The sequence below is a fragment of the Polypterus senegalus genome, chromosome 14 (assembly GCF_016835505.1).
Source record: "Polypterus senegalus isolate Bchr_013 chromosome 14, ASM1683550v1, whole genome shotgun sequence".
NCBI lineage: Eukaryota > Metazoa > Chordata > Cladistia > Polypteriformes > Polypteridae > Polypterus > Polypterus senegalus.
Window position 1 is genome coordinate 120,820,068 of NC_053167.1, and position 16,149 is coordinate 120,836,216.

At 38.4% G+C, this 16,149-nt stretch overlaps 1 protein-coding gene across 1 annotated transcript in view; it reads left to right on the forward strand.

The window, feature by feature from the left end:
- The window catches only part of LOC120514865 (BMP/retinoic acid-inducible neural-specific protein 3-like), a 472,658-nt gene that overhangs the window by 271,766 nt on the left and 184,743 nt on the right, over positions 1-16,149 (forward strand). The window contains exon 3 of the mRNA XM_039735477.1: positions 11,319-11,509. Coding sequence (XP_039591411.1) covers positions 11,319-11,509 — 191 coding nt within the window. The remainder of the gene's footprint in view (positions 1-11,318; positions 11,510-16,149) is intronic.

Sequence of the window (16,149 nt, forward strand, 5' to 3'; positions counted from 1 at the left end):
CCATCTGGGATCACATGGGGGCCTACTTCCTGGTTGCTTTGGGGGCCACGGGTTCAGGGCATGGAAGCCCCACCCTGTAGGGGCCCATGGTCACCACCAGGAGGCGCCCCAATGCCTTGGGGACCCTGGACCTCAGCACTTCCGCCACACCAGGAAGTGCTGGGGGGAAGAGAGAGCTTGCGGGAGAACAGCCGGCACTTCCTCCACACTGGGGCGTGTCAGCGGAAGATTGCCGGGGAGCACCTGGAGCTCATCCGGGTGCGGATAAAAGGGACTGCCTCCCTCCAGTCGAGAGCAAGAGTTGGGTGGAAGAGGACGGAGCTCGGAGGAGAGAGTGGAGGCGGTCAGAAGGACTGAGCAAGGCATTGTTGTGCGGCCAGGAATGTAAGGGGTGATTGGTGCTGCAGCACTGGGTTAGTGCAATTTACTTGTTTTGAACTTGTAAATAAACATGTGTGGAGAAAGAACATGTCTACCTGTCTGTGTCCGGGCTGTACCCCACAGACCTTGCTCGTTTATCAAGTTAAAAATTTGAGCTTGTCCTGCAAAACACTCGCAGACTAAGTTACTAGCAATCAAGAGGTTTTACTGTATGTACAAAAAAGACATTCAAAATTTATCAAGGATGGAGCCCTGGCTGAAAAACAACATTGTTTCTTGAAAATCTGACATGGTGGCTTTTAGAAACAAAATTACTGAAGTCACCCGCATTTTTGAATGAAAGCCTGAAATATACCCTCAGTCAACTCAACAGAATGCCATTCGGTGGGCTGGTTAACTAAACTGTAGGCACCTAGAGGAGTACTTGAGGACTACAGTCCACTCACATACTATTGACCAATTCCATGAATTTTTGAATACCCCATGTACATAATGTTTTATTTCTTTTTATAGTGTTGTTTCATTATCTGCCCAAGTGTTTATGTTATGAGAGGGGTATTGATCTCCTCCTCCAAACTTTGAGATCAATTAACACTAACGCACAGAATGGTTATTTTAAACCCCAAGTAGTGTTCACTATGGGAATTGTTTTCACAGTATCACAGTATCACAGAGGTGATAGGAGTTTCACGAGATCACTAAACTCTAATATCATACCAAGTTCAGATATTGTATTCTATTTTGGCACTTGCACTTGTCCTGTGTTACACTATATTATATTTGTTCTCTTCTTGTATATGTTGCACCATGGCCCTAGGGTACGTTACTTCATGCCATTGTATTTTGTGCATTAATGATATGACAGTATAGGCACATGACTTGACTACTCAACAGCCCAGCACTCAATATTGATCCTAGATTTCAGGTAATTACCAATAGGCAGTAGGGTCTCACTATAACCATCTCTCTGTTAGGGGATGTGGTATGGTTTCCCTGGAAGTTTGAAAATTCTAATTCCCACAGGTCAATGCCGTGTAATCTCAGTCATTGGGGGCTAGAATAGAAATGGAACAACCTCCCCAACCCTATGGAGCAGCATCTGTTTTCGGCCACTCTGTATCTTTATTGGCATATTGAACAGTGACATAGAATGTGCCCCATTATGGCACTCTGTCATTGAAACCATTTATCAGGGACCCCATTTTCCCAAATTTCAGTTACAAGTCATCTATTTTCCCTTTGGTAGTGTTTTGTTTTTTCTGTTTCCAATTCTGAATACATACCTTAGTTGGGATCTATCTATCTATCTATCTATCTATCTATCTATCTATCTATCTATCTATCTATCTATCTATCTATCTATCTATCTATCTATCAAATTTAATGAATTTCACTGAAAACATAAACAGGCATTTGGAAGAGTATTTCAGTAATCAAGTAAAAACTTAATTATACAGAATGCATCTTCAGTTAATGTAAATCCAATACCTTTTTCATCCACACAATCCAGTTAATGAGGTTTGCCCTTTCTTTTACAACAAAAGCACAAATCTTAGGTTTCTAAGAAAAAAGAAAAAAAAAACCATAATGTGAATGGTACATTCATATTCTGAGTAAAGGCTTCCCAGAATAATACATAATGGATGCTTCTGCCACATAACACCACAGAAAATGATTTCTCGGTAAAAAAAAAATGTGCAGACATCAACTGAACTTTTCATAATTCCCAAATAAAAGTAACACACTTCAGTGCTAGCACTGCTGGCAGATTGTATTTTTTCTATTACCTGTCAGTGGCACAGCTAATCCATAATCCATGAGCGTGGAATGGTAAGGATGAAAGCAGTCCAGGTTTAAAAAGTAAGCATTACAATAAAACTTGAAGAATTGAACCTTGTTTATGCTTAGCTAATCTTTGCTGCATCGCTTTGAGCTAGTATTATAAAATACCAGCGGGAATTTACAGTAGGCGGATAAAGGGATAATGCATACAAAAGTGCACCTTTGTCAGTATCTTGTGGAAAAAGTTTTTTTTTTTGGGTTCTGAAATTAATCCATCCATCTGCTCATTTTTAACTATTGAAAGAATATCTGTAATTGAATGAGTTTATGCAGAATGTCTTGAGATAAAAGTTAAAGGTAGAGAGAGGTGAAATCGATTATGTAGGCAGAAGAATGGAAGTATGGAAATGGAGACGTGACAAAATGTCAAAACCAGCTATGTACTGTTCATGTTACTTGAGACCTTTTACCTTTCTCACTGTCCTTGCTGTAATCTGCTTATTCCCAATCTATCACACGGTGTCTTTATTTCCAGACCTTCACTTCAACCCAGTTTTACCACCAATATGGATCTTCAAAAAGTCATCCTCATGTGCTCTTTAGGCAATGTTTCTTAAATTGTGGGATATGTTTGTAATGTGTAGCAGCGCTGATTCTGTGTTGAATGATTTACTTCCCTTTCCTGAACGCAATGTTTATTATGATAGCATGTGAAATAATGCCATTGGTACATCATAGAGAGCTTTCATTTCTTTGGCATAATAATATAAAAAGATATTCCCCACAACAAGGTCTTCACGGTGTCACTGGAGGTTGGGCACTCGGGAGACTGAGCGAGAAGTCTGAGTATTTGGGCTTGTGAGTTTCCTGGATAAAAACCAAGACCTCTTGGGCATAGCCAACAGCAGTGTGTCTGTCCGTGGAGAGAGTGTCGACCTTGTCGAGAGGTTTACTTACCTCGGCAGTGACATTCAGGTCTCTGGTGACTCTTCCTATGAAGTCAGCAGATGAATTGGGAGAGCATGAGGGTGATGAGGTCACTGGAAAGGGGTGTGTGGTGCTCCCGATATCTATGCAAAAGGACAAAGGTCCAAGTCTTTAGAATCCTGATGCTTCCTGTCTTGCTATATTATATGGTTGTGAGACATGGACGCTATCCAGAGACCTGAGATGAAGACTGGACTCCTTTGGTACTGTGTTAATCCGGAAAATCCTTGGGTACCGTTGGTTTGACTTTGTGTCGAATGAGCGGTTGGAGTCCCGAATGAGGCACATTACCTGCATTATGAGGGAGCATCAGTTACAGCACTACGGCCATGTGGCGCATTTCCCCTAGGGTGATCCAGCTCGCAGCATCCTTATTGTTGGGGACCCGAGTAGCTGGACCAGGCCAAGGGGTCGCCCACATAACACCTGGCTGCGGCTGCATGGGGGATTGCTAACTGGGATCCTGAATTGTTTCATTGTATGGTGGGTGCACTGTACCAATGCATGCTCCCCAACTTGACTTGACTTGACTTGAATACCAAGTAAAGACACATATTCGAAAAGGGGAGAAGGGAGATAATGACAGACAAGCTTGTGAGGTGAGGAGACTCTGGTGCTAGTCTGAAATTTAAAAATGAAAAATGGCACAAAGAAGTGATGATTTTCAGGGTGTTATGGTGGGAGAGTGAATAGAGGTGTATAGGGGTATATATGTGGTTTACTAAAAGCAGTTTTAGTGAGCATGGTCAACTGGTCAGTGCTTCATTGTGATTGCCTTATTTTGGCATACATTGAATCAAAATCTTTTACATGAAGGTTAATGCGCTTCCACAAGGATGAATTCTTTCCTTTCATGCTGTTTTAAAGTGGTTTGATGAATGGGTAGTGTGAAGAAGGTGTTTGTTGGATCACTCTGCACTGTAGGACCAAAGAATATACACTTTTTTTTAACATTAGCAAAAACAAGGAACTGGTTATTGATGTTCATCGCACACAAGAGGCTTTACACCCCACCACTGTTCAGTGAGTTGATGTATAGTTGGTGCATTGCTACAAGAACTTGTGGGTCCATATCAATAACAGGTTGAACTGGTCTCATAACACAGAGGAACTGTATAAGAAAGGGAAGAGCAGACTCTTCTTCCTTAGGACACTGCGTTCCTTTAATGTGGGAAGTGATGTCCTTCACCTTTTCTACAATTCTGTGATGGCCAGTGTTGTACTGGGCTGGTAACATCACTTCAAGAGAGGCCCACTGAATCAACATGATGATTAAACGAAAACAAAACTGATTGCCATTATGAACAATGCTGCACATCCTCTCTCTAACAAACTAAAACTGATGACTTTCAGCCAGTGAATTTATTCAGTAGGTGTGTCAAAAAACGCAACTGGTACTCTTTTATACCAACAGCAATATACCTGCATACTGGCCTCACTGGGAATAGGACTGCCAATCTTAAGTTTTGCTTATTTTCAGTCATTCTGATGTGTGTTCAGACAGTAGTGCATGTGTTTTTATTTATCTAATGGGCCTCTGCAAAATGCCAGTTTTCCCCCATTGACAAATAAAGTTCTATCTATCTAAGGTTGAGAGAAGCTGTAAACATTCAACCCAATGTTTGTCTGTAGTATTATACTTTTCAAACTGGACATTTCATTAAATTGTTCATCAAGATTTACCTCATCATCGCATACTGAGGTATTTCCCCCAAAACAGGATGGCATTACAAAGCACATCCCAAATCACGATTGCAGTGTCTGTGGAAGACTGCTTATCCATTGCTGGGGCAACTGCAGGCTTCCAGAGGCCCTACAGCGGCTTGCCACGGAAGCAACTATGGGCTGATCGTGACCGCGCAATATGTGCCTGTTGTCGATGGGTGATGCAAGGAACATTATAAATGTGGGGAACAGTATTACTTGGTCAGTAACCTGGCCTATCTGTTGGCTATGTCTCTGTATGTGGCAGATCCCGCTACAATAAATAGCCATGCTGTTCCCGTTTCAAGCTGAATAAAATTGCTAAAGTTTTTGCTAAAGTACTGAGACTTAGCCTCATGTTTTGGGTTGCATGACAGTGATTCACACCTCACAGTATAAAATTTAAATAGTTAATATACTTTTTAGAAATAATTGAACTGCTTTTTTACTAAGTTAATAGAATTTTTAAATTATAAGCAGGATATGTTAAACTATTTGTGAACAACTTTTGGAAAATGTATTATTAATGGTTAAACTTTTTTCAAAACCATTTTTTTTAAATAATATTGTTTATGACAAAATAAATAAATTACACTGATTAATTTTGTTTTGAATACTTTATTCCTTAATCTTTGCCATTAATCAAGTGACTATGTTACGTGATCGTTCATATTACTTATTTCAAAAATCTCCATATTTTCGCACTTCACTCTCCAAATTGGTTTCTCTGTTTTACAAAAACTGGACATACTCTACCTCTGGAATCTTTTCCCTATTTTGAATGATAATTATTGTTTTATTAACAATATGTTTGCTTTCCACTTTACTCTTTTAGTGATATTTGTGTGAGAAATATGCTTAATAGGAAGATAAAGCATTTAGTTTTTTTATTAAATGGTGTAGACAGGTTCATGAATTTAAGTGTTGCGGTGCCGACTGGGATGCCCCTTATAATTACAAAAACTTATAAACCAAAATAGGTGCACATGGGCACAAAACAAAAATATGAATAATGCAGTCTTCATGACTTCTTATAGGTGGTGGCTCTTGAGAGTATGCCAGTCATGGGGAGCTCCATCTCTTACCAAATCCGGGTCCAAATGAGACTCCGACATCTGGAGCCCTTCAGCAAGACATGGGATTAAATACCTTCAATGGGTATCTTCTCGCTGCTACAGAGGAGAAAAAAGATGAAACTGTTAGAGACAATACTCCCTGTCATACTGGTGGGGTATTGCATACAGTACCTGTGATGAGCTGGAAAGCTGTTCCTTGACATGAATGCATGAAAATTACCATTGTTTTTTGTCTACTTTTGGCAGTGACGCTATTATGATCATAATCCTCTTCTTACGTCCCAGTATGATACCAATTTTCTTGTTTGGGTCCTGAGTTTAAAAAGTTTAAAAACCCCTGTTTTAACAGACCAAACCTAGATAATGAATGGACATTCCAGCTTCTCTTGTCACAAGTAAAAATGAAACAAAGACATTAACTTTCAAGCTTTTGCTTGAAAATTATATTTATTTGCATCAATACCATTAACAACAAATATACAGTAATCCCTCCTCGATCACGGGGGTTGCGTTCCAGAACCCCCCGCGATAGACGAAAAACGAAGTAGAAACCATATGTTTGTGTAGTTATTTTTATATATTTTAAGCCCTTATAAACTCTCCCACACTGTTAACATTATTAGAGCCCTCTAGACATGAAATAACACCCTTTAGCCAAAAGTTTAAACTGTCCTCCATGACAAGACAGAGATGACAGTTCTTTATCACAATTAAAAGAATGCCAATAGATCTTCTTCTCTTCAGGAGCAGAGAATTTCAGAGGGAGAGAGAGCTTGCAAAGAAAAGCAAACAATCAAAAAATCAATACGTGTGCTTTTAAGTTTGCCGCGGCATTTTTTAGAGGAGCGTTAGTATCTTCTAAGCAAACAGCCTCTGTGCAAACAGCCCCTCTGCTCACATCTCCTCCGTCAGGCGCAGAGAAGCGTCAGAGAGAGAGAGCGAGATTAAAGCAACAATCAAAAATCAATACGTGTGCTTTTGTGCTTTTAAATATGCGAGCACGCAATAAAGCGGCATTTTTTTAGAGGAGCGTCAGTATCTTTTAAGCAAACAGCCTCTGTGCAAACAGCCCCTCCGTCAGGCGTAGAGAATGTCAGAGAGGGTGAGAGAGAGGCAGAGACAAGCAAACAATCAAGCTTCGCGCAGGATGCATATCTTATAGCATTGAGGAGTTTTAGTTAATATGTAATACATGCTCTGATTGGGTAGCTTCTAAGCCATCCACCAATAGCGTCCCTTGTATGAAATCAACAGGGCAAACAAACTGAGGAAGCATGTAACCTAAATTAAAAGACCCATTGTCCGCAGAAAGCGTCGAACCAGCGAAAAATCTGTGATATATATTTAGATGTGCTTACATTTAAAATCCGCGATAGAGTGAAACCGCGAAAGTCGAAGCGCGATATAGCGAGGGATTACTGTATAGCGTGACAAAGAATTATATAACTTGTGTGGCTTAACTTTTAAAGCTGTCCAGGTAGCAAAAACAAGTTGCTGATGACTATTTAATTTAATGTTGGGGTCAAGACCTCCACAACTCCACCCATAACAACCACCAAAGCTACCTAGCAACGAATGGAGAAAAACAATAACTCTCAAAAAAATGGCATTGACGATGTTTCAAAATAAATATTCATAGTTAGAAAAACAAAATCAAATTGTTATTGTAAAAATTGAAATCCTGGGCTGAGAAAAAACTTGGAGAGAGCTGTAAATAAGCAAAAACCCCAAAAGAAAATATATAAAAATGAATAAAGAGACAAATCAAAAGAAGTTGCTATGAATTCTGATACACAAATCCAGTCTCATAGCTCAGAATTTTGCTTGTTGTCTTTGTGGAGTTGGCACATTTCCTCTGTCAGTGTGGGTTTTTCAGAAGGGGGAAATTTAGCTTTTATAGAAATTCTAGAAATATTATAACAACAGTAGCAACAGCAGCCCCCTTCAATTGTACACCCAAATTAATTAAAGGAAGAAAACTTCTGCCTTGGTTAAAGGTAAGTGAGCAGGCACAGTGAGGCATTAGAAAGGCATATTGCCAAAGGTATTAAAGAGCCCTAGCTGTGTTTCTTCACACACTTCTGCTGAATGCAGAACACAAACTATGTTTCTAAGGAAAATGGTCAAACAGAAAAGAGTCCAAACCACAACTGATTATTACAGACAAAGATGGAAGCTTTAAAGGCCTGTAAAGAAAGTGACGTCATCAAAAGGGCCAGAATCAGAAGTGATGTCTTCTGAACTGGAATGTGACATCAGCTAAGAGGCCGGCACCTAAGAAAAAAAAGATATGATTTATGTTGACACATCATTTTCTTTGACTAAGCAACATACAAAATCAATTAAAAAGGCAAATAAAATGTTAGGTTATATCATAAAAACTGTTTAATATAAGTTATGGGACGTTATGCTCAAACACTGACCTGCTCTAAATAAGGAGTAGTGTGTGCAGTTTGGGTCATCATAATACAAGAAAGACATGGTGTTGTGATGTAAGAATTTGCATATAACTTGATAAATGTTTTGTATGTCAAACCAATGTAATTTAGTGTTACTTTAGTGAGAAGCATTTAGGTTTAAACCCCCCCTTTACGACTGGGTCTTTTTGAATTTTACGACAGAGTTGGGAGAGGGTGTGTCTTAAACCAGTTTGGCGAGTAGTTCTCTGCTAAAGTCTTTCAACTCCCCACAAGGAAGCCAGGATGCTTAACATATGGTTTGGTGGCAGGTGTTAAGATGTACTATTTCCCTCATTGGTCTGAGGTATGGCTGTTTGGAATTGGCTTGTCTCAGAGGCCTTTAAGTACCATGATGTCCTATTGGCAGTAGGGGTTGGACAGAAAACCCATACATTTGCTTGCTTTATCTCACTCTGTCTCTCTCTTGCTAACAACTGATGAAGGCCATCACACCATGAACTGATGAAGACAACACAATGAAGAGCACAGCTCAGCAGACATATCGAACAGACATGTGGCTGAAAGCTGAGCACCAATGATGCCTTAACTAGAGACATTTTAAGTAACTACAAGTCTGTGTGCCACCTGAAACTACACATCAATATTTAATCAGGTTGTATGGTTGCCAATATTCAAATGTACTTTGCATTTTGTTATTTTTAATGAATATTATCAGTAATACATTATTTTATGTGTAACTTAACTCCTGTTTGTCTTTTTACTACATCTAATTGCCTGAGGTTATAGATATAGAAGGGAAGGTGAGGATAATTTATATAGAATAATACTGTATAAAGAGTGGTAAGTCTGTGAGATTAGGCATTCTAAGGTTACATATTAATAATAGAATAGGGGAAAGTAGAGCAATATATATTACTCTACCAAGATGAAACACATGGCAACACCTGAAGCTGTGCAGAGAACAACCAAGTTCATCCCAGAACTTCAAAACATGTAGTACTGTGACAGACTTAGAGAATTAAACCTGACGAGTCTGCGTGGGGACCTAAGTCACGTCTTCAAAATCATCAAAGGCATTGATAAGGTAGAACCAGCAACATTATTTCAGCTTAAGGGTGAATCACATACTGGAGGACACCACTGGAAGTTCAGGGGAAGTGCATTTAGGACTTAAGCCAGGAAGCACTTCTTTATGTAAAGAGTTGTGGGACTCTGGAACAAACTACTGAGACATGGAGTTGAAGCAGAAACCTTGAACAACCTATGAGAAGAATCACAATGAGGTATTGGGACAGCTTAGCTGTTAGCCAAACCAACTGGCTTAATGAACTGAATGGTGTTCTCTCATTTGTTAAATTTTGTTTGTATGATTTTTCTGATGTTAACTTGCAGACAATTCTCTAAATTCTCCATCTGACTGCTATCCTGTGTCTCATCACCCTTTTAAAAAAAACAATTAGTGCAGAATTACTGGAAAATTGCAGCAAGTGGCATGACCTGGTGTTATATTTATTGTCTGAGGTGTACAGAGTGAAAAGACAGGACTGTTCCATGTGGTGATCCAATGTTGTTCACATCTATGTCAGAGACACAGTCCATGAGCCTTAAAATGAAATTAATAATGGAATTAAAATTGAATTAAGTTAAACGGAGACTCTAAATTTGACCCATTTTGTGAATCTGTGGTACCCTGTCCTGGCCTGGTACCTACCTTGCACTCAATGGATAGAGACTGATTCTCATGACCCTTCACTGCATTAAGCTGTTTTGAGAATTTACATACAGTACGTATGCATTTTATACTTCACTAGTAATGTTTTTATATATCATTTTTTGAAGGCTATCATTAAAGAGTATGCTGCTCAGTGAGTTACACACTATTAGGGCAAGCTGTCTGAAGCTGATAGCTGAATAAATGAATTATGGATTGAATTTTTCACCTTTGGCCAAGACTTGTATTTCCTGTAATTTCTAGGATGGACTAAAAAAGCAGAAAAGAGCAAACAAACTTCACAGCTGCTTTAACTTTAGATGATGTGTCATGTGGAGTGGAAGAAACAAGAGTATATCTCAGTCATAAAAGTTTATTTTTCCTCACAGCATACATGTCAAACACACCGTTTCTATCCTAGGAGAGTTCCTTCTTGTTATTCATCTACACAGCTCAGACATCAGACACTCAAGAGTTTCTGTCTGTGCTGCTCATCTTGTACAAACCCATGTGACTAATGCCGTCCCCGGTAGCCAGCCTTCCCCATATTCTCACTGTGTTCAGTGTGTTCTTTTGACTTGGGCTGATGTGAATAACTGTATGGAAGTGTCTTTGAAGATGACAGATTTTTTTCTATCTCTGACTCTGTGGTCCTTAATCTTCTGTATGTTTTAGCTTTTGTATATATCTGACCTGTCACAGGGTCTACAGTATATGTATCTACTGCATATGCCTTAATTAAAATGCTAATTAGCATTTTACACACAAAATTTGCAAAATAGGGGTGGCACAGTGGTAGCACTGCTGCCTCGCAGTTAGGAGACCCGGGTTCGCTTCCCTGGTCCTCCCTGCATGGAGTTTGAATGTTCTCCCTGTGTCTGCATGGGTTTCCTCCCACAGTCCAAAGACATGAAGGTTATGTGAATTGGAGTTCCTGAATTGTCCCTAGTGTGTGTGTGCCCTGCGGTAGGTTGGCGCCCTGCACGGGTTTGTTTATTGCCTTGTGCCCTGTGGTAGCTGGGATTGGCTCCAGCAGACCCCCGTGACCTTGTAGTTAGGATATAGTGGGTTGGAAAATGGATGGATGGATGAACTTGCAAAATATTGCTTTAGATGTATGATTCATGAAAGTAAAAGTCCTGTTTCTTTGAAGTGATGACATTTTTTGTTTTTGCAACAATGAAAATAGTTTAAAAATGTAATATGGCTAAATAACTCATAAGCAAATCAGTGAAAACGCTTTTCTTTTAATTGCAGGGAATTTGGCCGCTGGAAGGTAAATAATTTGGCTGTTGAAAGACGAGACTTTTTGGGATCTCCTTTACCATTTGCACCTGAATTTATCAGGAATATCAGGTTATTGGGACGCAGACCGACCCTTCAGATCATCACTGAGAACCTCATCAAGAAATATGGGACTCACTTTTTAATGACGGCCACTTTGGGAGGTACTTTCTATTTGTTACATATTCAGATGTGTAATCAATTAAAATGTGCATTTAGATCTATGCACTAAAACAAACATGAAAAGTTAATGTTCAGTTTAGCAGTCTATAGGTATTATTAACTGAATATCTAACTCATTCTCTCTCTATGGGGAACTATTTTGGAAATCCTGGAAACTGCAGAATTACTTGTTTTTATTGTTCTGGAGAAATATAACAACTTTATACCCATGCTGCTCTGCTCCTACTTTAATGCTGCCTTGTTTCCTTCCAGGGTAACCCCCACACACGTACTGTGTACTCCCACCCTTCGTTTTCTTGGCTGTAACAACCAGGTCTTAATGTTCTTACTGTATCACAAATTCACCAAAGAGGCCACGATAAAAACAAAGTCAAATATACATGTATATTAACAAAAACGAAAAGTCTGAATTAGCATAAGCCACCCTGATATGTGATGCTCATAAGCAATTTAATGATTTACTTAATGAGGTAGAATGACATAATAAAAAATAATAGATGTGTCATATATTTGAAATATTAAAATGTTAATTTCAATTTAAATGTTAAAGTCTAAATTTGCTTGATTGAAATTAGTGAGAAGTGAAGCAAAATTACATTTTTATTGACTAACTAAAAAGATTACAATATGTAAACTTTCGAGGCAACTCGGGCCCCTTCTTCAGGCATATTGTAATCTTTCTCGTTAGCTAATAAAAGGTGTCATTTTGCTTGACTTCTCACTACATTCATAATGGCTAACATGGTACAACACACTAGTACTATGTTCAATTAAAATTGAAAGTTGTTATTTTTCACCCTCTGATAAAGATCCACAGAGGACTTGATCCCTGGTAAAGGATCAAAAATCAAAAATAACATTATATTAGTAATCACTAAATAGTCTAAAACGATAACCCAAATGGACTTTCTGGGTGTGGCTTTTAGGGCCAACTGTAGAAAAATCAAATATCAAAACTTTAATATACTCGTGATCAGCAACCTCGAAACAGCATAAAATGACACTCCACGTGCCTGTATTACTGATCCCCATTTTTTTGAAGTTTTCTTTAAAGGAGTGAGTTTGACTCACCAGGGGTCAGTTGATGTGGCATATACCGCCGCAAGTCCTTCTGATCATTTTTTTAGAAGACTCCTATTGGTTTAATCTTTAGCATTAGAGTATGGCCTGCACAAAATATGGGTGGAAAATTGCCAAAAGATGGACGTTTTTTTAGGACGAGTGTGGCAAAAATAGAGTAAAAAAGCTTGATGTCTTGCATCAAGATGAATCAAACAGTCATATGTAGGGGTTCTCTCTCAGAAAAGTGATTTTAAAGCATTCTTATATAATTCTTATGGACACAAAAATGCAAGTAGGTAACACTGAAAGAGTAGCAGAAAATGCATAGTAATGACAATGAAAAGGAATTCTATGTCTGTGTGTTAGGCTTACCTGTTACAGTAAAGTATTTCTGTTTAAGTTGTTGGTCTTGCCCCAATAGAACCAGAAATACACTTCTTTCTACCATGCTTTTTTCTCCCATGAACCATACTGATGGTATTCTTTGGTATTCACTCCCTACTTACTGCTTTGCTCCTTACCTCAAGCTCATCGGAACCCTGAATAGAGTTGCTTTTATTATCATTTTCATTTTCTTGGGTATTTGCACTCAATCTAAGGAGAAAAAATGTGGCAGACCTAAATATTTGAGGCCCTGAAGTTTGAACAGTTATGGGTGCTCTTTCGCAACCAGCAATGAAGTCTGGGTAACCACTGTTCATATAAACAAGAAACTAACACTATTTTAACTTTATTACTTACCTTACTTTTCTTAATATTACATTTATTTTCGAGTAGGGGTAATTAAAATATTATATCCTTTATGAACCCATTATTGAAAAAAATTCTTGTCTAGAGATCACTTTGACGAGAGCTATCATGCTGAAAATGCTAACGTGACTCATCCACTGTTTGTATCTACCAAATATGACATCTTTATTAACTTTTCATTGTTACTGTACTGTATTTTAATTCTACATAGGTAAAATTAGTATTTATTGAAATAGTTGGATATTTCGAAAATTTTAAGATTTTATAAGATTATTCATGTAAAGAAGAAGTCGTCCTTTATAATGACCTCAAGCAATGAAATATGCCCAGAGGGGACTGGGCGGTCTCATGGTCTGGAATCCCTACAGATTTTATTTTTTTCTCCAGCCGTCTGGAGTTTTTTTTTTCTGTCCCCCCTGGCCATTGAACCTTACTCTTATTCGATGTTAATGTTGATTTATTTTGTTTTATAATTGTGTCTTTCATTTTTCTATTCTTTAATATGTAAAGCACTTTGAGCTACTGTTTGTATGAAAATGTGCTATATAAATAAATGTTGTTGTTGTTGTTGTTATATGCTTTAGTTTTTTCAATTATGGCTAGCTAATTTTATTAGAAATTTTAATTTTTGTTATAAATGTTGTGAGAAGTTAAGCGAAATGACACCTTTTATTGGCTAACTCCAAAGATTACAATATACTGTACAAGCTGTCAAGGCAACAAAGGCCCCTTATTGTGTTTTAAGTTATTTATAATTAGTTCATATTGAAAATATTTAGAATGAAACATCCTTAATTTGAACGTTTTCTCATTTACAGCTAGCCTACATACTTTAATAACCATTTCATTTTTTTAACAATTATTTTGTACTGAATTGCACTATATTATTAATATTGTTAGTTTTTAAAAGCCGCTTCTCATACAGTGGACAGCTAAAATGTTTAAGTGAATGTGGACTAAAGACACTTCTGGGGCCTCTCCGGATTAGGGGCCATGAATTAAGCTTCCTTAGTTTAATTGTACAGCAGACCCACCCCTGCCTTGAGGTGCAAAAAAGTTCAGCTTTACCAAAAAGTGAAGTTAATCATGAAAGAAAACTGGAGAAACCCACTATGATGTTTGATATTTAATAGTCAGAAAAGGTGATCCTTGTGCCTGTCTTTACCAGTTGCTCAATAATGCAGATAGTAACATGTACACGTGGCAAGTTAGCGGTATTTTGATTTGAGTCTTGTCTCTATCTTTTTGTTTTTATCTTATTTATGTTTTGTATACAAAACAAATAAACAAATTCTGGATAATAATTATCAACACAATATTGATGTGTGTACCTTCATTTTTGTATGTATGTGCAAGGTGGCGCACGAAAAAGCAAACCATATTCGAGTCCAATGTATGTTTCTTAGCCCGTACACGAAACGAGCAACAGGGCCCGATTCTTTTTCAGTTTTGTAACTGCCCCAGTCTTACGCCACTTCTTCACCAACTCATGAATGCTGCTCTTTGCTGGTAGGTTTACACCAGGAAACTTCTGTGCGAAAATGTCCTGCATTTCCTTAAAAGAACTGATAGACACATATGCCTCCACTATTTCAATCCTCTGTTGCAGAGAATACATCTTCCGGATCTCTTTCGCGCACATCTGTACCCACTGGCTCACATCTTCCTTACTAATGCACAGTTGGGGCTGCTGACCCCGTTGCGACAATGAGTGTCCATGATCACGACAGCACCCGCCTGTATAACAGCTGGAGCCAGCCGGTTGGAGACGGTTCGGTTTTTCGTGCACCACCCTTTATTATAGCTTACTTTGTAAGTCTCCTTGCATAAAGGTGTCTGTTTACCCTTTCTTCTTGAAATGTGTGGTCCTGTCTTTTAATATATGCAACCCAGAACCCCACTTCCAAAAGGGTCAAGTGCTGCAAGTGGTGACATCCTGGTAGATACAGAGGGGAAACTCTTCTTCAGGTATATATTTAATTTTTACAAGAAAAAGGTCAGACAAACACAACACTTATAAACACTGAACAAACAAAACTGACATTTTATGTAGCCCTGCTACAGTATACATACAGAAAACAACATTTCTGATAATGGATGGAGTGAACATCTCCTTATGATTTATATGATCTGAGGTTGGATGGGAATTTTCAATAAAGTGGCCATGACCAAGCATTTTCTTTTTGAAGTTTGGTACTTTTAAGAGACATGGAGTACCATGTGATGATAGTGATTTAAAAGGCAACTCACACAACATTTTTTCCAGCTAAAACCCACCAGGGACCCTGAAGCATGGAATCCTGTAAGATCGATTTGCCTCAAGAGGAAGTGTGTGGATTATCATAATGCAAATAGGCATAGAATAGTATTTTAATGATGCATGAATTTTAATGCGAAAAATAATGAAAAAGGAAGGCAGCATAAAGAAAGAAGTAAAAAAATAGGCCTCATTTACAGAACTCACAAACACTGAGTGGCTGCCAGGATGGAAGCTGATGTTGCACTTTTCATCAAGTGCAGTGGTGCGTTTTGGTAAAAATTGTCCTTATGAGATCCTGATAAGACATCTGCAGTCTGATAAAAAAAAGAAAAAGATGAAAGAATAAAACTAAGATGCTTAAAATGACAGTTAATAGAGAAACTAGAATATACAGTTACTCAGAATCATAAAATAACCATTGCACTATTTTAGTATACTGGGCTAGTTATAATTACACCAGAGGTGGGCTGGCACCCTGCCTGGGGTTTGTTTCCTGCCTTGCACCCTTTGTTGGATGGGACTGGCTCCAGCAGACCCCTCTTGACCCTG